Genomic DNA, 22,841 nt, shown 5'->3' on the forward strand with positions numbered 1-22,841 from the left:
CACAATACTGGCTATGGACTGAGTGGTTAGTGAGATCGGGAAAAGAACAAATTCTCTGTCCGAGGCCGGGTTTATACCCGACCTTCCCCAGTCTTATAGCGGCCGAGAGTTAACTGCCTTTAATCACTATTCCACAACCCGCTCTCGTAGAACGCATTAGAGATCTTTAGCTAGAAGTTAAAAGTTCAACTTGTAACTTGTAACTTCAAACCAGAATAGGTAAACCAATCCAATTTTCAGTTAGAAAATGTAACTTGTAACTTCTAACTAAAGGTCTCTATTACGTTATGTACTGTTCTTACAGCATTATGTGAGTGTCGGGTCCTTGTCCCTCGCTGTTTAACACAAGTACACAGTATTCACACGTATGAAGTTACAAGACACAAGGGTACTACGTTGTGAACGCTACACGCAACATTCTGTGGGCGCGGGGTGTGTTTGACCCATCGCTGTAGCACAAGTATACAGTTTTCATACGTGTGAAGTTACAAGACACAAGGATACTACGTTGTGAACTCTACACGCAACATTCTGTGGGTGCGGGGTGTGTTTGACCCCTCGCTGTAGAACATGCAGAATTCACACGTATGAAGTTACAAGACAGAAGGATACTACTGTGTGAACTGTTCTTACAACATTATGTGCGTGCCGGGTGTGTGTCCCTCGCTGTAGCACAAGTATACAGTAGGGACCCTATTCAGGCGTATGAAGTTACAAGACACAAGGATACTATTGTGTGAACTGTTCTTACAACATTATGTGCGTGCCGGGTATGTGTCCCTCGCTGTAGCAACAGACACAAGGATACTACGGTGTGAACTGTTCTTACAACATGATGTGGGTGCCGGGTATGTGTCTCTCGCTGTAGGACAAGTGCAATATTCAAAAACATGCAGTTACAAGACATAAGAATATTGCGTACAACATACAACATTCTGTCGGCATTGGGTGTGTGTCCATCACTATAGCAACAGACACATGAATACTATGGTGTAAACTGTTCTTACAACATTATGTGGGTGCCGGGTGTATGTCCCTCGCAGTAGCACGAGTATACAGTATTCACACGTATGAAGTTACAATATGTAACACATGTATGTATGACTGCTATATTCCTTTATCACTCCTGTATGAGCCTCCATGGCCAAGTGATTAAGCATGATACAGCACCGCAGCAGAATGAATCAGGGGCCTCTCACTAATGCAGTTGTTGTGAGTTCAAGTCGAACTCATGCTGGCATCCTCTCCGGGGGTCGGGGGTTTACTCCAGGCTCTGTCTGGCCTCCACCCATCATAATGTTTGTTGCCGTCTTACAAGTGAAATATTCTTTCAAAAAAATAAATAAAAACTACTCCTGATGATGACATAATAAAATGCTGAAATGAAGAGTACAAAGTCATTTAATTATTCGGATTAACACCACTTATGTTGTGTACATGATAGTATTTTGCTTCTTTTTGGACTCTTAATATTTTTTTTGGACATTAATGATGTTTTAAAATTTTCACGTTTGATTTGAATTTCAGGCCTCGCGCCAAATGATTACAACGGATATATGTCTTTTTCCGACCAATTTAAAACTGTTCTCTCTCATACATAACAGTTTTCATTACTTACCTTACTTCTTTTGAACTCGCGCTTGATTCCCATTGTCTGAGGATAAAAATACGACGCCTATACGTGTTACTGAATTAATGTTGTGACTTCATCCATGACTTAACCTGTAACTATATGGGAAAACAGGGCCAAAAGCTTCGCTGGTTAAATTCCAGACGAGTTTATTTGTTTGATTATTATTTATAGCCAAGCATACTCAGATTCTCCACTAAAATACAACAAGGGGTAAATACATATTATGGCGTTTGAGAAGTAAAATAACATGCAAAATAAATATATCAATAGGAAAACTGATGTCAGAAGTGGGATTCGAACCCACGCCTGGAGAACCAGACTGCGACCTGAACGCAGCGCCTTAGACCGCTCGGCCATCCTGACTCCACGGGCAACGATTACGCCTAATGTACTTTATAGAGTTTTACATTTCTTCTTCAAGCTTGCTTAATCGGTCATTATGTATTATTATTTGTGAGATTGGATCCTAGAATTAAATCTGACTAGAATTTTATACAATGCGAAAAATACGTACAGCCAAAGACTGTAAGAGTTACCTTCCCTTGGATGTCTGATATAACAAGTTAGCCTGCTAACTGTCATATGATAATATTAAGTCACATGGGCGTGCCTGAGAACACGACCCTGTTGTTTGCCAGGAAATAGCATCACCAAAACATATACATGGAGGCAGAATTCTACCGCCATGATATATTATAGTATACCAGAAGTCCTATCACTAACCGTTCTAACGTTAACAAGGTTTTTTTCGTTCACGGTGTCTGGATATCAATTAGACGTCAACTGTGGCTTACAAATGTCAGTTTCTGTTATATAAGTTTCACTTCGACTTTAAGTGAAGAGTAATGGTGTTGTGAAGTAGGCCTACCTAAGTGGAGTCAGAGCAATAGTTAATCTCCAAAGTGGGCATGGTTCAAGGGGAGATAATATGCATTAGGACAAAATTTGGAAAGCGCCACCTGGTGTCGGAGTCAGTTCTGCTTTTCTAAAATGGAAGAAAGGCGTCACTTTGCTGGTTCGCACTGTATTCAGTCACTCGATTGTAAGTCATCGAGGGATTGAAAACTGAAAGTAAGTGCTGATCAAAGTGCAAAAAAGATTCAAATATCATGCTGTAATGGTTACATGCGTGAAAAATGCACAAAAACCTGGATTTATAGCGCGCATGTGTGCCGTATTTCAAGGTGCACAACAAGCGACAACACTGGCGGGCCCAGCCCACTTTGTCAAATGCGTCTTACTCTCGATACACGCTGGAGCATAATGCGTGTCTCTGTAGAAAATGACGACTGCTTTGAAAGAAAATAAACGTTTGGGCTTTGTCCTGGAATAGTGCCAGAACAGAAATTTGTATAGAAGATGAAAAGTCATCTAAAACGTGTCATATTCACCAACATGAGAAGCACGGTACAACACGTTCTAACAGTCACCGGCATAATGTTCACAGATATACATAGCCTACATGTACGTCTGACCACAATCGTTTCGGCTGTTACCCAAAGGCTGAACAGATTTTAAAAAGTGAAATTCAGAATATGTCCACTGCAAGCTGACATGTAAATACTTTCTATATACCTGTGTACTTTTCGGAATATTGTGATGTAAGACAGAACATACACATGTAAATTGAGCTGATTTCCACTGAAAATAATAGTAGTCCCATAGGCCCTATAGATAATAAGAATGAAATATTTTTTCATAAAAATTTTCGTTCTTTTCTCATAAATCATGCTGATATATAGCACTATAACAAAGATGTCTCTTTTTCCCAAAAAAGTTATTAGATTTTTACCTGTAATATTATCGTAGTGTTCATAGCTACGAATTAAATATGAATAAGCTTATATTTTGGCAGTTCATTAACTAGTAGCATGAGTTTCAGACACATGTAAATTGAATCTAAAGTATATCCATAGTAACCTGTTTAGTCGTTTAGGCAAAGCAGATATGTGGTACAAAATTTGTGTCTCACTATGGTGTTTTGTAAATTTCCTTTTTCATATTTGTGAATGTTTAATGCATGCATGGGCTTCTGCATTGTTGATTCTTTTTTCGTGCCATTAAAACTAGGGATTGTAATGAAAATGTCCTGTATATGAAACAATTGCATGTCTTGCACATATATATGATTTTACGTGTTTTTTTTTTTTCACAGGATTCACGGACATGTGCTTTCCTTGTAGTCAGGGCTCATAAAATGTCTAAGCCAGACAGTGATTTGCCAAACGACAGCATGACAACACCTGAAGGCTCTTCTCTGACTATGACTAGACTGCAGCCTGCAGAGGGTGGGAATGGAGGAGGGGATGCAACTAATCACCATGGTCTGCAGCATCAGGACTCGCTGGGCTCAGCTGGTTCCCCTCAGTCCTGGTCACCTGACGCTAATCCTGATCTAGCCCCCGCACTCTTCCAGGCTGGCTGGAGAAAGTTTTGGAGTAAACGGGAAAAGCGACCATACTATTTCAACAAAAACACAAATGAATCTCTGTGGGAGATGCCTCCATTAGACAGTGGGGTAAGTTAAAATAACATGTGGTAAATGACCTAAAATTTCAGCCATTTTTAGAGGCAAATTCATGTAAATGTCATAAAATATTACTTTTGGTGTTGAAGCTTACATTTCTCTTGTCAGATGTCATCCTCTCTTCCAAACATACATTTTCCTCAAAACACCTCTGTAAGATCAAGAGAATAATCTGAGCAGGCGTGTCAGTGATTTGGCTAGTTCACAGGTTGAGACGAGACGGTGTAAGATCTGGGTAACTGACATGGTTAAAAGGCGTGATTTTACAGCAGCTGCTAACGGCGCTGTTGGGCCAACAAACCCACGTACATGCGAGATCAGTCTAGCAAGTACCATAAAATCTCACTTTTTAACTGTGTTAGTTTGCGAGAGACCCCCACCTGTCACCGTCCAATCCTAAAATGCTGACTCAGCTTATTCATAAAATCTTCCAAAATGTGCAACTGGCCTTGGGCGAAATATTTTATTTAGCTTCTTGGTTTATGAACACTTGAAACAAAATGTATTTGTCCACCTTGGTGATGTACATGTATGTGTTTGAGGGCATAGTGACATAATTCGTGTTAATATTTGATAGATGATTTTGTATATCCATGAAACTTAATGAAAATGAGATGTTATAGTCATTTGTCTTATTTTTACCTGGCTAGGTGTACCTAATATTATACTTCTAATGTTGGTGTAGGCATGAGCATCGGCGTTCAAAAAGCCGAATGGGCATTTCAGGAGTCTTGTGAGTTTATGCAGGTTTAGGCAGAGAAAATGTGACGGGAAAGGTTACTGATCTGACGGACCTGACCACATGAAAGATGTATATTTAGTTGGGCGTAACTACCATAAAATCACAATTCTTAGCATTAGTTTGTGAGAGCCCTCATGTCTTGTCTCGTCCAAAACTGCCAGAACTCACAAGAGTCGTGAAATACGGATTTGACTTATAATAGTGAAAGAAATTTAAAGGTAAATGTGAGGGCTGGTATCTTCAGAAGTACTGCATTTGTTGAGATTAGGTTTTTTTGTGTAAGTACATGTATATAAAGCACATCATGAGGCGCATGCTCCATCATTGATGTCCTACATGCATATTAAGTACCGTAAATTACAAAATTCACGACTTCGCCTCAGTTGAATTGGAGTCGATGTTAAGATAACTGTTAGGAGTGGTATCTCAAAAAGTACTGCATGTATGAGCTCAGGTAAGGTTAAGCTTAAAGGTAAAGCATATTGACACAAGCTTGACAAAGGAGCTTTCCAGTGTTAATGTTCTGTGTTGAATTAATTACTGTAAATTATTAAATTCACGACTAAGTGTCGTGATATTTATTTTGATTTATTTACGTTGTGTTCAAGAATATTTCACTTATATGACGGTGGCCAGCGATATGGTAGGAGGAAACCATGCAGATCCCGGGAGAAACCCACAACCATCTGCAGGTTACTGCCAGACCTTCGTATGGGCGGAGAGAAAACCAGCATGAGCTAGACTAGAACTCACAATGACCACATTAGTGCGAGGCTATTGGGTCATTGCGCCACGCTGCACGCTAACCACCTCGGCCATGGGGACCCCCACCTCGAAAGTGTCTTGTGCATTAGAATGTTAGAGGTGGTATCTCAAAAATTGCTGTATATATTAAGTTCAGGTTTGGCATGCACATATAGTGCAGTGACGAACATACCCATGTTCCATTGTTGATGCTCTGCATGTGTGTTAATATTGTAAATAACCAAATGTTTCATTTTGTGTGGTAAGCCATGATAAGATTGTAAATGTTTAGGTACTTTTTGTATTTAGCTGATGTTTTGCCGTCATGTCCATGCATCTTCTACATGCAGACTCCTTTTTTCTTCTTTCAAAACATTGCTGAGTGACTTTTTGTGTTTTTTTTTCATGCTTGTTGAAATTGTGTGTGATCAGCCTGACCTATTGAGTGACCCTCTGGGTATCAACATGTCCCCAAGTGACATCCGACTAAGCCGAGCAAGTACAGACACACCAGTGGTGATGAGTGCAAAGAGAAGGGCAAGTGGGGAGCTCATGGGAAGTCCACCTAAGAGACCCATGTTTAACTACAGGTATAAACACTGTTTTGGGAACTATTTTAACATGAAGATAATATTAATCAAAGTAGATTTTTGACAATGTGGGTTGTGATCTATTTGTGCGGTCATTTGTTTTAAGGACTTGCATTTGTTGTAAAAGAACCACCTTTTTGGTATATGTGCTGATCATTTGTGTGTTTTGCATCTTTGCAACAGTCCATTTTGGAACTTCGATCTGCCCAGCAATGTGATCATGTATGAACGATCACCCAGGAAGATACTGCCGCCCCACCCTGACGTGGAGATGTTAAGGGCTCAGTTGCTGTCCAAACTGAGGCAGACCTACCAGGAGCTGTGCCAAACCCGGGAAGGTTAGCTAGCCCCGCCAGTGCACCTTTAAGTACAGATTTGTGCAAGTAATAAAGCCAAGAAAGGCGTATCTTATAAACATAAACTATCTTTTAATGCCAAAGTGGGCAGTGTCAGAGTGTGAAGCTTGCAGGTATAATAGTATCGGTGAAAGCATTAAAAGCAAAGACAATGCTGGACAAAATGTGTACATACATCAATAATGCATCCCGCTTAAAGTTAAAAAATCATATGTTTTTATTTATTTTATTATTATTTTTTTTTTTTTGGATGTAGCATAAGAGAGATATTGCCATGCACATTGAGAAAATTGAAAGCTTTCTATCGCCCCAGGTGGCAGCAGCTTCTGCTAATGTCGTCCAAACCCTGTTTTGTCTATTGGGCTTATGAGCAAGGAGTACAAGTGACACAACAACCTGTTTCTGGTTGCTCTAACATGGCCCACGTGTAGTAAGAATTCTTACCCATGTTCCAAAATAAATAAGGTTAAATTTTTTTTTTTTTTTTTAAATCCACACTTATCCATGTCTCTTGGTAAATGTGGCTAAAACACAGTGTTAAGGTGGTCTAGGAGTTTGGAGCAGAGAGGTCTGGTGTAAATGATAGGAAATCACTGCTAACATGGCCGTGATCAATGATGTTCACTCAAGATCACTGATGCTGTTCACGCAAATCACTGATGTTGTTCACACAAGATCACTGATGTTGTTCACACAAGATCACTGATGTTGTTCAAGCGTCATTTATTTAACACATTTTTTCGGTTGCTGTGAGTTCAAGTCAAGATCATGCTGGCTTTCTCTCTGGCCGTACATGGGAAGGTCTGTCAGTAACCTGTGGATGGTCGTGGGTTTCCCCTGGGCTCTGCCCAGTTTCTACACCGTAATGCTGGCCGCCGTCGTATAAGTGAAATATTCTTGAGTAGGGCGTAAAACACCAATCAAATAAATAAATTTAACACATTTACAATGTTTTGCTGCAGGTATTGATGCCCCAGTTGAGTCTTTCAATCGCTGGCTGTTGGAGAGACAGGTGATAAATAAGGGAGAGGACTGGTTGTTACCATCAGATTGTAACCCAGTTATCTCCCAGTCCATGTATAGAGAAGTCATGAACGACATCCCCTTCAAACTCGTCAAGGCCAGATACATTCAGGACATCCGCAAACAGTTGTTAAGCTACGCACAAGCTGCCCGCAAAATGATTGAGTGCCGGTGAGTCATCTTTTGTAGTTCGTCAGTTCCGAGCTAAATCTTTACCTGGATGGACTGAGTGATAATGAGGTTGGCTTTATGCATATTTTCCGCCAACAGTCATGAGTTTCTGCCAACACTCAGTAGTCTCCGCCGAATTGTGTCCTACCAACTTTACCAGCTTTGCCATTTTGCTCAGTGTTAAAAAGCTATAAGAGTGACAAATAAGTAGATTGAATTTCTCCACATAATGGTTGCTGTTCTGCAGGCAGTTGTGAAAGGTTATTGAAGAACCCCATAGTAAGTTTCCAGATGATTTGACACTAAGGAAGGCGTGGATTTACTGATTTAATTTTCCTTCCTTTCCTCTAAACCTCACTGACTTCATACATCATAGACTTTCATTGGCATTTCTATAAAACTGAACTAAAAACTGGATGACCTGCAAGATAGCAAATTTCTGTACTCTGATACTGACGTCCTTATTGTATTTATATTGAACACCACTCTATAGACTCAGGCTATTTGAAATACCAGCAGTAACAGTTGTTATTGCATATAGGTATAAATTTGGAAACCCTCAGGGAAATTAATGATATTTACCTGTCAAGCAGCCAGAGGCAAATTATATTTTAAAACATACTAAATTTTAGGACAAACACACAAAATTTACGATACCTTCTCAATAATTTCAGACGCATTTTCAGAAAATGTATACCACAGTGCCTTGCGAGGCTTTATGTCTTAAATTGAAAACTCTCTGTGGGGAGTAGGGGTTTACCGGCAGTTGATTATTGATCGGTGTCCATGTCTCCATCACACCTCAGTGAGCCAACCAGCTTGACAAGATGGCGAGAGACGAGGCAGACTATCAGGTTTTTAAAGGTTCACTTCTTGTGCCATGGAACTGTAGTAAGAGGCAGAGATGAAGTGTCATGATGAATGTCAAGATGGGGAAAACAAAAAAAAACAATCCATGTATATGGACTAAGCACAAGTTGTAGTGACCGTCATTGCAGCCCACATCATTGCCGTATGCCTACAACTCCTGTATTTGACACAATCAACATTCGGACTCCTCGATGAGTATGTGGAGCTGCTAGCGAATAACCACGAGTTCTTTTGAGTCCATTTTATCACAACAACATGTCGTGTGGATTAGCTGAAAGTTTGGTGTGACAGCCAAAAGTAGATGTTTTTCATAAACATCACGTTAAATGAGTGTATGTTTTTCTTTCAGTTTACGGCAAGGCAAATACTAAAATATTGTTGCAAATGTCAAATGCAGTAAGAGGGAGAAATTTTGGACAGAAATCCGTAAATAAAACAGTTAGTGTCAAAGTGTTGCTAAGCAGTAGTGATTTTACTAGATGGACTTAAATGAATCTGTGGGCCAGACACTTGGAGACTGTTCCTTTCATCATAGGGGTGATTGACCAATCCAAGTCAGCTTTTTTCACAATAGGTAATCGTTCATTCACCAATATATGTACCTGTTGGCCTGCCGATAATTTGGGAAAGCTGCTTAAATATATTATCAGCTGGATACATACAAGCTGTGAATTTCCATAATATTTTATTCCGGCTTTTTGTTGTGAGTTGGTTATCTGGTAATAATTCTACAGCCAGTGGTACCTGTAGTGGTTGTTCTGCATGCGGTCTTGATAATTGTGTAATCCATATACCCATTTACACTTTGCACATTTTATCTCACCAATGTTCAGCTGAAGAGTTTGTCCAGATGCTTCAGTTTAAATGCAGTCGGAATGAACTGAGTGAGGTTTCCAAGGGAGGGGTGTTGAGGTACCTGTTAATGTATTTACTGATAACTTGTCATACTTTGCATCATGCGTAACTTTTAAGCATGCCTTTAGAATGATTAGTAAGTAAATACACATGAGAATTTGACAGTTCTTCTCTTTACTTTAGACTTTTTGTTCGGACACAGAACATATATGTTTATGTCTTACGTCTGGAAATGACTCCAGATCCTCACATGTCGGTACCAGATGAAATCTACATGGTTTGTATTCTTGTCTGGAAACTGGGAAATCAGGCCTTTCATCTTTTCAGTTGGATCTAACCACGTGAACTTTGTTTTCTGAGTGAACACTGTTTATGTACCTTCTGTCAAATTAGCGATGCCTTTTACAGCAATACGTACTCTTCAGAGATCAATCTTCTCTGTTGGTCCTCTGGCATGTAACCAATGAGCTTTGAATGAAGGCATTTAAAAACAAAACCCTGTTTATCTAATTTAATGACATACATACCTGAATGTACATACACTACTATCTTTTTCTTGAAATACCTGTGGTAATACGTTACAAACTATCCTTTTTAAAGTAATGGCAAAAGGTTGTGGTCCCCCACTCCTCCCCAGCCTCGGTGAGACTAGCTGTCAGATGTGTGACATGTTCCCGACAAAATAGATTTGTGGTCAGGAACAAATGGAAAGTCTGCCTACAAGTTGGGCACTCGTGCTTTACTGCCACAGGTGCTTTATATACATATGTAAGGCAGCATTGTTAATTCAATGGCAATCATCTATGTTCCATTCTTGTGTGAGCCGCATGCACAACTGGGGAGGATGAGAAGGTCGGTGGATTCAAAACAATCCTGCGGATATTCTGCCTAATGCAGTGGAGCAATGAATGTTCCGCTGTGAAACAATGCCACACAACCATATACTTTAAATATAGGATGGCTTAGTTTGTAGAACAAGGACGGAAAAACAACATAGTGAGTGGTTTTTGTTTTCACTTTTAAAACGAGTGGGTATACTGAAAAAGGACATCGTGAATTGCCGTGTGTAAGCTGTCGGGAAAGGCTGGCTTTATACATGTTGGCCTGGACAGGATTATACTCCAGCCAACGTGACGATAGGGCCCGCTTTGGGCGCCTCATGGGAGACTTCTCTGATCTACCCGCTTACTCTCAGTGTGTCTCAATTAGCGAGTGTCTGTTATTATTGAGAAGGTACACCCCAAAGCTGTATACATTTAGCTTACACCAGTCGGTATTACCACTACAGCTGGAAATGCCTGAACAATAGTAAATCTTTTGTTTTGAGCAGATTTAAAGTCATTGTGTTTTTGATATGCCCTACCGGTCATCTACTGTTTAAACAAATTACAGTCTTGGTGATTATGACATAGTAAAATCTGGACACTAATCCCTGATGTTTGGGCAATAGGCCTACTGTGAATTACCACTCTTGTTACATGTCACTGACTTTGACGTTTCATGAGATGAGGTGTTGAGGCGTGAAACCATAAGAAATGAGACTTTGTCTATTAAAGCATGCAGTATGTAGGTTATGTCATGACAGTGACAAATATTTTCTAGGTGGCAGAATGTGAAAAAACATATCAGCCTTTGAGAGTCGCAGAAACATTGAGAGATCCTAAAGGAAGTCAATGTTTTTGAGCTTAAGAGTTCATCGAATGGATTTAATAAATACATGTTTCTGATACAATAACTATTCCTCTAAGACGTGAAACCTGTCAGCTAACAGGACTGAATAACCACAGCAGAATTTGTAACATTGAAATATATTCCTCAAACAAATGTCTTTGATTCAGGAATACTTCATCAGCCAGTCGTAAGAATGTGAAGTGGAATGTTGAAGAAACTTTTACTTGGTTAAGGAGCCGGCACAGTGCTTCGTATGAAGATTATTTGGTATGTACAGATGACTTCAGCTGTATGATATCTCTGTTAATATCTGAATTTAACTGTCAGGCTTTAATGCGTAGCAACCTGCAGATAGTTGTTGGTTTCCCCCAGGCTTTGCCTGGTTTCCTCCTACCAGAATGCTAACTACCTTCATGTAAATGTGTCATTCCTGAGTGCAGCGTAAAACACCAATCAGATAAATAAATAAATAAATAAATAAATAAATTAATGTGTTGCACATATTATAATTTTGACAAAAAAAATTTTCTTGGTTCAGCTGCAGTCTGTTTGACTTTGTCAGGAGTGTTTAGGTACATATGTACCTAGCCATTTGCTCTTGTCTTCCCTTAACCCTTAAATCTGAGCAAGCATTTGAGTCAAATATTCCCCCATTTGGTATACAACACCAGTCAGATAAATAAGTAAGTTCAACCCTTTAAAAACAGAAAGCTTGTGATTATAAACCAAGTACTGCTTGCACTGAAAAAATTGTTTCTACACTTTAAATTGTTATGTGTAGAAGAAAATTCTAATAGACATATTGATGTTATGAATGGTGAGAACCTTTCTCAACTGTTTACATTTGGCATTAAATCATATTCTATCATTCGTTCAAGTGTTTCCAGGAGAGCAATTCGGCAAAAAGATTTTCCAGAAAAGTGCAGCATAATTCATTGGGTTAAGATCCAGAGTTTTCTCTCGTATAAATTTTTGAGTTTCTCTCGTATGAATTTTTGTGTTTTCTCTCGTATGAATTTTTAAGTTTTCTCTCGTATGAATTTTTGTGTTTCCTCTCGTATGAATTTTTGAGTTTTCTCTCGTATAAATTTTTGTGTTTTCTCTGGTATGAATTTTTGTGTTTTCTCTGGTATGAATTTTTGTGTTTTCTCTCATATAAATTTTTAAGTTTTCTCTCGTATGAATTTTTGTGTTTCCTCTCGTATGAATTTTTGAGTTTTCTCTCGTATAAATTTTTGTGTTTTCTCTGGTATGAATTTTTGTGTTTTCTCTGGTATGAATTTTTGTGTTTTCTCTCATATAAATTTTTGAGTTTCTCTCATATGAATTTTTTAGTTTTCTCTCATATGAATTTTTAAGTTTTCTCTCGTATGAATTTTTGAGTTTTCTCTCGTATAAATTTTTGTGTTTTCTCTGGTATGAATTTTTGTGTTTTCTCTGGTATGAATTTTTGTGTTTTCTCTCGTATGAATTTTTAAGTTTTCTCTCGTATGAATTTTTGTGTTTCCTCTCGTATGAATTTTTGAGTTTTCTCTCGTATAAATTTTTGTGTTTTCTCTGGTATGAATTTTTGTGTTTTCTCTGGTATGAATTTTTGTGTTTTCTCTGGTATGAATTTTTGTGTTTTCTCTCATATAAATTTTTGAGTTTCTCTCATATGAATTTTTTAGTTTTCTCTCATATGAATTTTTAAGTTTTCTCTCGTATGAATTTTTGAGTTTTCTCTTGTATGAATTTTTGAGGTTCATAATTTCATGTGTAGAGTTCATGTTTTTGCAGGAAAGATTAGCCCACTTAAAGCGACAGTGTCAGCCACATCTTACAGAGGCAGCCAAGAGTTCTGTGGAAGGAATCTGTACCAAGATGTTTACTCTATCATGTGATTCTGCAAGGAAGGTCCGCGAGAAACATCTAGAGATTCTCAAGGAGAGCAATATTGAAGGTTTGTTGTTTAACAAAGTCATGTTCTGAATTATGCTGAATTTTTGATACGGCCATATGTGTTTTATTAATCCTTGTACCATTACTTGTTTAGAGGGGGACTATACTTTGTACGTCTGCACCCCCGTCTGTCAACTGGCCACAAAACAGTCTATGGTCATTTTTGTCCTGTTATAGAGTCTCAGTATTTTTTCAGACTTTATTTTTTTGTAAACAGCACTTAATTCTGTAGTGAAAGTGCATACATAGGGTTTCACTTTAATAGGTTAAGTATTAATAGGTTTAGTATATAGTCTATATATCCTGAACTATTATACTAATAAAAAAAAAACCTTGGTCATGGTCTGATATCTTCCAGTTTGGCATTGAAAGATAGTTTTTAATTCTGAAGGGGACATGCATTGCGTAAACAACACTGGTTAAACATAGTCTATACCGATTCACATAGTCAGCTGTTTTGTATTGACAGAGCCTGATGCCCCCCCTGAGCTGACCACTAAGAGGAAGGTGATGTGTTACCCGATCCAGACCATGGTCCCGTGTCCTCGGCTACCTGTCATCCAGCACCAGACAGACCAGGAGACCACTCAGCTCACCTACGGCACAGAGGTACTCAAAATCAACACGTCACACCTACACAAACTGGTAAGTACTGTGTACACCTCCTCTGCAGACAAATTGCGGATTGTCGTGGGTTTCCCCCGATATGCAGATATCTTAATTTTTCAACCTTTTCAACCACCGGTGTGACCATTATATGGAAATGTTCTGAGGTAATTGTTATTAGAGGTCGAAAAGGTTGAAGATTTTGCAGTAAAAGTATCTTCGTGTGAAGCATAATTTATTGCTAGCGATTTTAAGAAACAGAGTTCCAAGTTCTTAACTTCCCCACCCTTGTCATTTAATGACAAATCTTTACACAAATTTGTAAATAAAAATGACGGTTGGCCTTTGAATCTCCTTCAGCTATGGTTTGTGATTGATAATTGCTATGTACCTGAAGTACAGCTTTGAATGGGCATGTAAACCACACAGCCACATAATTCTTCTCATTTTTGGGACAGATATTTGTGTTGTCGAACTTGACTTAGTAGAATATTATACTTCCTTTTCAGCCTTTTGGAAAAGTAAAGATATGAGTATGTTGTTCATTAGATGGTATAACCATGTGAGAAAATAGAAATTCCTGCTACAATTACATATATATTGGCTAAAATGAGCAGAGCAGGTGTCCCAAAAATTAGAAGAAACAGGGTAGTTTGAATTATTTTGAAGCGTGTAGCTTACACATATGTGGAAGGATTCACATTTGTTTTTTTCGATAAATCAGCAATACTAGAAGGTTCAGGCTGGATTTATTACGAGAAATATTACAGTTTCCTACATGTATATGTCTATAACATCACTGATTCCTGTACAGAAATGATGAGTGTGCTATATCGCGTGAATATTCTGTAGTTTTGAAAAGGATGTTTTTAGGTAGCTTTACCATTACTGTGGCCCAGTGATAGCCGTGTCAAAGGTACTCAGTGTCATGTGAATATTGTGTAGTTTTCAAATAGTTTTACCATTACTATGACTGTCAGAGATGAGCAGCATTATGTGTACAACACTTGATGAAAGCAACACACAAACCTGAATCATTATTTCTATGCTTTGTAGGAACAGTTATACAGAATCTTCACAAGAGACGACCCAAAATTTGACAATTTCCTTGCAAGAGTCTTCTGTCTTCTAAGGAGATACAAGGTAATCTGTTTACTCCCACATTATTGCCCCGTCAAAGAGATGGGTAAATGTGGGGAATCATGCATGTCCGTTCTGCAAATTTTCCAGTTTTTTAAAAGTACAGTTATCTTACCAACATAAAGCTGTGCATGTTTATTATGATTATTATAGACAAGCGTTTTGCAATTTTAACGTATCTGTGAGCAGGTGCAATAGACTATGGGAACTCTGTCAAACCTCACGTGAATGTATGCTTTCCAGTTCATTTACTGAGCAGATTAACCTTGGAATATAACACATCAGCTTCTTTATCATCATCACAACACAGCAAAACTGCTGTCACTGACAAGCTTAGCGACTTAGCACTGTAAAGAGTGCAAAAACAGTTTCTTACTACATGTATAGCAGTGCTCTCTGCACAGTGTAACATGGCATTAACTTCAGCATTTATGCATGTGCATGTAGAAACCACTGTTGTAAAGTAACGGGTAGTAAAGCAGGAACTTGTGAGCTATAAAGTAAATGTAAATGAAGATTGAGTTTGGCCTAACTTTGGCGTTTGACATGACGCATGCGCTATGTGGAATATGCTCCGAAGGGTGCGAAATACAGATAAGTATATTATAAGAATCTTACTTGCTTTTGAAATGTGCGGCTCTTTCTTTATTTATTTAGACATATTTTGGTATCAAGAACTCAGAAGGGATCAGTCTACAAGGTGCTCTGCCTATCCAGGTGTTTGAGTGTCTCCATCGGGTGTTTGGGGTCACATTTGAGTGTTTTGCCTCTCCTCTTAACTGCTTCTTCAAGCAATATTGCTCGGCTTTCCCAGACACTGACTGCTACTTTGGATCCAGGGGGTAAGCCTTCAGCATATTTCTCTGGTATTCTGTAAGATGTGGGAGTGTTGGCTCCGTGCTCTTTGACATTGTTCTTTTTAGAAGAGGTTGTCAGGTACCTGGAGACTACACCCAGTGTCTTGGACACTATGGGATTTGAACAAGTGATCTCAGAGTCAGGCATCAATTTACCAGCAATACATGTTGACCATCCAGGGCCCAGTTCCATGAAGTAAACAGACTAAATGGGGAAATCCATCTTAAAGTTAGACATGTTTCCATCATTATCTATTACTGCTTAGCGAACTAGTACTGCTCTCTTACCCCATCCTCTTATACAACCGTATTTATATTTCATGTTCAATTGTGGTTTTAATAATGTTTGCATTCCACACTTAGGTCTAAGTTTGCTTCAGGAAGCTGAGCCCAGGACCAGACCACTTGATTTTATTTATTTGATTGGTGTTTTACACCGTACTCAAGAATGTTTCACTTATACGACGGCAACCAGCATTATGGTGGGAGGAAACGGGCTGAGCTCGGTGGAAACCCACAACCATCTGCAGGTTGCTGACAGACCTTCTCACTTACGGCCAGAGAGGAAGCCAGCATGAGCTGGACTTGAACTCACAGCGACCGCATTGATGAGAGACTCCTGGGTCATTACGCTGTGCTAGCGCGCTAACCAACTGAGCCATGCAGGCCGCCAGGCCACTTGACCAAAAGGCCTCCACTAAATAGGAGGTGGTGTGTATGATGATTGGAAATGACATGGCTCATTAGATCACCTACATGCAAAGCAAAATAGCACAAGGGATATGTTTCATCATTGATGCTCCAGTTACATATAAATGTTAAATGTACTTTATATATTGAGTTGAAGTTTTGCATTCATGTGACTCCCACAGACGAAATTCAGGTGTGGTCTATACCGGTGACATGCATTGCTGGTAATTTGGTGCCTGACTCTGAGATCAGTGGATGGAAGAATCTGTGTTATATTCAGAACATGTAATTCCCAATGACAATAATACTGTTACTTAAAGTCCACTTTTTACATGACATCTACCAATATGAAGGAGCTATGTACAGCATGTCTGACATAACTCCCCCAAGATTGTCGTGTGTCTGCAGTAGATTTACGCTTTTTTTTTTTTCAAACTTTGAAAATCTCGGCTTAATATTATAGGTGTGGTTCATTTACTGTGAAAAATATAAATTTTCCTCTGCAATGTGCACTATTGCTTTAAATTAAAATATATCTCTGTGTGTATAATGTCATGCATGTATGTATTTGAATCACAGTTGCTTTTTGGCATGTGTTAACTGAAGTGCTTATGAAACGGAGTTTAGTGAGGAGCAAGGATTCCTAAAGAATTTAAGGCCTGTCAGCAAAGTGCGGATGGTCGTGGGTTTTCCCCGGGCACTGCCCAGTTTCCTCCCACCATAATGCTGGCCACTGTCGTATAAGTGAAATATTCTTGAGTACGGCGTAAAACGCCAAACGAATAAATAAATAAATATATGCAAATGGCTCTTTCAAATAAATAAATAAATGAATAAAATCCTAAAGAATTTAAGCTCAAATGACACAAATGACAAAAACTGAAAATAAATGTATTCTAAATGTATTCTCAAGTCTACATTAAACCTGACACCACAATTCATACATCTTTAACCATCTTTATCGACAGCCCGATCTTGGACTTTCATCCAATCAGTGGCTCCTTTGAGGCTAACCCTCCCTTCAGTGAAGAACTTATGGAAGCAATGGTGGACCACTTTGAGGTAAGTTTTAGAAATATCTTGTGTGTTTTCTTTCAAGGAATCTGGTGATAAAAGCAGAAGTATTACTGCAATAATTATGTCTCCTCCTGAAAGGAAGGAGACATTCTGTTTTTGTGTTGTCTGGCATCCTTAATCATAACACAATGTCTCCAAAACCAAATATCCAGATTGAATAAACCTTTGCACAGAATCATGGTCTGGGATTTTGGTGGTCAAAGCTGAAATTTGATAAACTTGCTGAGGTCAGAGTTTTCCTGATTGGCCTGCTAAGTCTTGTCTGTGTACAGTACAGAAAATCTCAAAAACTACTGGGTCATTTCCTTCAAAATTTGCATATGGACTCCTGGGTCTGATTACATTTTGGTGGTTGAAGCTGACCAAGTCAAAATTCATGTTAATAGTCTGCATACATGTATATCTTTTGCACAAAATATCCCCAAGAGAACAGATTGGGTAAAGAAGTTCAACTACACATTTTCAGATATATACATGTAATGTCTGCATTGGGTTTGCACTAGACTGTAATTAAGTCTGGAGAGGGCTACAATTGTTCTTTTTCTTTTTTGTGTCCAATTAATATTTTTGGATGGACAGATTATATGAAACAAAATCAATGCATTGATGGTTTTTAATACACTTAAAGAAATAAAGCAAAAGGGGAATATTTTTCAACTTGTCTGTCATCGGGTCTCCACTGGGCTCAGTCATCAGCAGATTTACTTATTTATTTCATTGTTTTTTAACACCATATTCAGGAATTCTCACATTAACATTCGATTGCAGCCAGTTGTATGGGTGGAAGAAAACTAGACCAGGCCTTAATGAGAACATTTTAGTATGTATTATTTTTTGTGATGATATACACAAAAAATGTAATGAATATATTGATTTCATAATGGAATGTTCGTGTTGTAGAGCTTATTGAGTGAGACTTTGGAGCCACTGTCCTTCATTGTTTTCATACCAGAGTGGAGGGACCCACCCACAGAGGCCCTTATCAGATTAGAGTCCAGCAGGTAAGTCTTGAGCTGCACTCAAGAATATTTCACTCATACTACAGCAAGCAGCATTATAGTGGGAACAAACCTTAAGTAAGTCTGTAGGGACGTGAACACTTCTCTATGACATTGCATGTTCTGAGAATTCATGAATTTCCGATAATAACAACCTATTACTGTTGTGAATCAAACATATTGATCATCAATACTTTAATGATTAAGGAAAAATTTTTGTTTGACCGAAGTAGAGAAGTCCTTGGACTATAATTCAGGGTAGGATTGGCTGAAAAGAGAAGTGAAAACCTTTGTTAGGGAAAACTGATGATTTTTCTTTCTTTAAACTTTATGGGGAAGGTTGACTGCTCACTGTGGTCAGTACATGTACATGTATGTTCAGTTAATTGCCTGGTATTATGTACATGTGAGACTTCGAACAACATGTTATCTTAGCATTAGTATAGGTATGAAATCTTGTGGCCGTAAACTTGTTTAAGACTCCCATTATTCTGACCAGAAGATGTCTTTACCACTCCAATGTTACTTTGTCTCAGTACGGGGGAGTTTTTTGGCCTAAATTATATTCAAATTTCACCGGCTTCTATACTATGTCAATTCCATTAGTATTCAAAAAGTAGTTGGTATTAATTAGCCAAATGCTATGCTGAAAATAACGTCACAAAATGATTAGTGAAGGGGATGATGGGCTGAAGTTGATAGCAGTGATGCACATTTCTCCCTCAGGTTCAAGAAGAAGCAGGTTGTCATGCCAGCTTATGAACATGAGTACAGACATGGCTTCCAACATCTGTGTTCAAAGTAAGTAGAACATTCATTTGGGACATAAATATCAAGACCTAAACAGTAAGAGGTTTCCTTGTCCAAGATGACACTATCTTCATCTACACATATTACACTGCATGTCTCACAATACTGGTGTGGATCCTGTGTGAGTGTGGGAATTACCATGTACTACCAAGGTGATGGTTTTCCCAGGTGCCATTCACCTACATGTACAGTACAATATATATTTAGTGACTTGTACTGAAAGTCAGATCTCGGTGTTAGACAAAGTCAGTGGCATATGGTGGTAATTAGAAAACTTATTTTCTTCTAAATCTCTGGAAAGACATTGTAAGAAAAGCAGAAGACTATGTAAAGAAAGCCGGTTGTGTGTTGTTGACCATAAACCAGATAGACAGCTGTTCTGTATCAATTAGTTAGTATCAATTGTCTCACCATTGTTGTTTTTTTCTGTCTTGTAGACAAGATATGAATGTGAAATCCTCTCATGGCACCTTGGTGGTTTTCTTGCAAAATGAAGCTGGTTTTGCACGATGGGGTCCAACATCAGAGAGAATACAGGAGCTTCTGCTGTCTTGTAGGCCCAAGGATTCTGTGTGAGGCATTGAGAGAGCAAAGAGACTATCTGACCTCTACTGACCAGTGGTCAGTGTGATGTGGCTGAATGACCTATTTTGAACAGTGGTTAGTGGGAAGTGGCTGAATGACCTATTCTGGACAGTGGTTAGTGGGAAGTTACTAACTGACCAGTGGTCAGTGTGAAATGGCGGAATAACCTATTCTGGACAGTGGTTAGTGGGAAGTACCTAACTGACCAGTGGTCAATGTGAAGTGGCGGAATAACCTATTCTGGACAGTGGTTAGTGGGAAGTAACTAACTGACCAGTGGTCAGTGTGAAGTGGCTGAATAACTATTTCTGGACAGTGGTTAGTGTGAAGTAACTAACTGACCAGTGGTCAATATGAAGTGGCGGAATAACCTATTCTGGACAGTGGTTAGTGTGAAGTAACTAACTGACCAGTGGTCAGTGTGAAGTGGCTAATTGACCTCTACAGTCCAATGGTCAGTGTGGCCTCAATAGACCAGTGGTCAGTGTGATGTGGCTAACTGACCTCTACAGCCCGATGGTCAGTGTGATGTAGAGAACTGACCTCTACAGACCAGTGGCCAGTGTGAAGTGGTTAACTGATCTCTACAGCCCGATGATCAGTGTGGTGTAGCTAACTGACCTCTACAGACCATTGGTCACTGTGATGTGGCTAACTGACCTCTACAGATCAGCAATCAAGCTGCTGTAAGATATATAGGAAGAGAGAGAAGCATAAAATGGGTTGCAGCACGTAACACAGGGCTCATGGTTCATTGACTCACTGAGGTGTAGTACATTATCATGCAGATCAGCACTGCCTTTAGCAGTGCAAGTGTGCTTCACATCCAGCCGAGTTCATCCTGGCTTGTTGATGGCAGTCTTAGTCTTCAGTGGTCATGTCCACTAGAGTTGTCCCGCTAGATAGTTGGGAGAGAACAGTTAGACTTAAGGTTGGTGTTTGTGAGGTTCCATCTCTCTGCAGGTTTTTTCCAACTTACCAATTCAGCATCTCTGTCATGTACATGTTATTACATGTAGCAAATGACACCGAAGCTGACACCTGCATCTTGTCAATTTGTCTTCAGTTCTTACTGACAGATAGGTGATTCCTTACCAGGTGTTACACTGAATATGGCGTTCAGGTGTATATATCTCAATATTTCCTTTGTGCAATGGGTGTGTTATCCTATGTCATGCAGACATAAATGTTTATGCCACGGTAAATAATTACAGTTTCCAACATCTACATTTACTTATTGTGCATTGTATCAGAATTTGCATCACTGATACTAAATGTTTCCTGATGTGATGCAAGTTCTTCACTGGTAACAGTTTCCTACTTTCTTTACTCGTAACATGTTACCAATGAACAGTCTGTGTTGTACCAGTGGTTAGTTAGAGCTTGCTGTTGGTGTTATAATGATTACAACTGGAGGTGCCCTTCATGTTCACTGCACCATGCTGATGTACATGTGGCTTGTTACATCAGTTTTACTGGTCTTACGTTGAAAGTTATGAAGTGCCTTTGATCAGGTTAGAGTATAGAGAGCATCTTTAAAGGTTACAGTCCTGGAGACAGCTGTTCAAAAGTGTACTAAAAGTTAAGCCAGGCTTAAATCTTAATACCCATCTTGTTCCAATATAAAACCAAGTGGGCTTTAGTCCAGACTAAGGTTAGGTTTATTCCCGGCTTAAATGCTAGTACACTTTTGAACAACTGGGTCCTGTAAACCAAGATTTTATCACAACTCAGAATTATTTATGGTCTTAATTAGTATGAAGTTTAGAATCATGACAAACAATGAGCAATTGTCAAGGAGTGCTTGGGGTATTCAGTTTAAATTAGTCTCGTCTTAAACTTTCTCCTCTGTGGTATACATGTTGCATGGTGTTTTAGCTGATGGACTGCTGCAGATCATGCAGCATATTCCATATCACTTGTATTTTTAATATACAAATGTAATATAACCCTGTAACAGTTTTAACATGCAACATGTCTAGCAGTATATCAAAATGCAGACGTTAATCCATATAAACATAAATACCTACATGTATATCAGACTTATTGTTGGTCCAAATGGAAAATGTTTGAAATCCATATGAATCACCTTTCAGCACATCAGCCAAGGAAAAACTTAATTTCACTCAGCATGTTAAGTCCTCTCGTGTTTGGAGCAAAACAACACAGTATTGCTGTAGATGTGATAGAGATGCATGTGCTTTCGCGTGGCGAAAGGGCATTGCAGCTATTTCAGATTTATTAATACAAGTAGCAGTCTTGCCACCCCTTGCTGTATATTTATCAGAGATCTGTACATATTATCACTTGTCAAAGATTTAAACCCATTTTATTGGTGCACATAATACTTGGAGGTGTAAATAGATCATTTACATGTTACAGTATGTATTGTCAGTGTACATTAGCTTCTCTGCATGTGTGGGATCACCCAGGCATGCCAAAAGTCTCTCATACTGTACACACTTGTTTTATTAGTATGCTCCTGTCTCTATTAAAGTCTTCACATTTATAAACAGATATCATATGTAATCATATTCAGGTTTGTATTTGCATCAAATGGATTGGGTTAGGTTGACTAGGTTATTATTGAATTAAAATCAGTTTTGTCAGCTTTTGTTGATATGATAATTTCAGTAGCACGGCTCTTCAGGTGTCCGTTTTTATTGGCCTAGCATTATTGATTGTCAGCTCAGTGGTCATCAGTGGCAGTGTGGCCCCAACAGAGAAACAGCAATTCAAAACCAGGGTATTACTGTCATTGTCATTCCTGTAAATTCTGGCTGTAATAGTCATTTTCAACCATTGATGCTGATTTTATTGATTTATAAAGATGCTTCATATAGTTTTATTATGTAAAATAAGAAGTGCCATTAGACATTTTTATCTTTTAAGCAGCCTGTGTAGATATGTCTTTCTGGACAAATCATCCAAAATCTTTATACTTGTATTCTTAAA

The 22,841-nt window shown here is 38.7% G+C and overlaps 1 protein-coding gene and 1 non-coding gene across 2 annotated transcripts; one reads left to right on the forward strand and one right to left on the reverse strand.

The window, feature by feature from the left end:
- Positions 1–1,912: 1,912 nt before the first annotated feature.
- Trnal-cag (transfer RNA leucine (anticodon CAG)) lies at positions 1,913–1,996 on the reverse strand. The gene has a single exon. It is a non-coding gene; the product is annotated as a tRNA-Leu (tRNA).
- Positions 1,997–2,622: 626 nt separating this feature from the next.
- Positions 2,623–21,669, forward strand: LOC135465770 (mRNA (2'-O-methyladenosine-N(6)-)-methyltransferase-like). Its single transcript, XM_064743098.1, has 14 exons — positions 2,623–2,704; positions 3,789–4,151; positions 6,079–6,236; positions 6,420–6,574; positions 7,555–7,786; positions 11,350–11,449; positions 12,962–13,124; positions 13,593–13,768; positions 14,786–14,872; positions 15,527–15,711; positions 17,385–17,478; positions 18,394–18,494; positions 19,218–19,292; positions 19,739–21,669. Exons 2-14 carry the CDS (start codon positions 3,831–3,833, stop codon positions 19,875–19,877), a joined length of 1,986 nt encoding a protein of 661 aa, XP_064599168.1. The 5' UTR covers positions 2,623–2,704; positions 3,789–3,830; the 3' UTR covers positions 19,878–21,669.
- The last annotated feature ends 1,172 nt before the right edge of the window (positions 21,670–22,841 follow it).

This window comes from Liolophura sinensis, chromosome 5, assembly GCF_032854445.1.
Source record: "Liolophura sinensis isolate JHLJ2023 chromosome 5, CUHK_Ljap_v2, whole genome shotgun sequence".
Taxonomy (NCBI): domain Eukaryota; kingdom Metazoa; phylum Mollusca; class Polyplacophora; order Chitonida; family Chitonidae; genus Liolophura; species Liolophura sinensis.

Bases quoted from the DNA above. Each gene is read 5' to 3' on its own strand.
- LOC135465770 (XM_064743098.1), top strand. From the start codon at position 3,831: ATGTCTAAGCCAGACAGTGATTTGCCAAACGACAGCATGACAACACCT. The intron at 13,769-14,785 runs GTAAGTACTGTG...TATGCTTTGTAG, and splicing joins CGTCACACCTACACAAACTG to GAACAGTTATACAGAATCTT. The intron at 15,712-17,384 runs GTAAGCCTTCAG...CTTTATCGACAG, and splicing joins TGCTACTTTGGATCCAGGGG to CCCGATCTTGGACTTTCATC.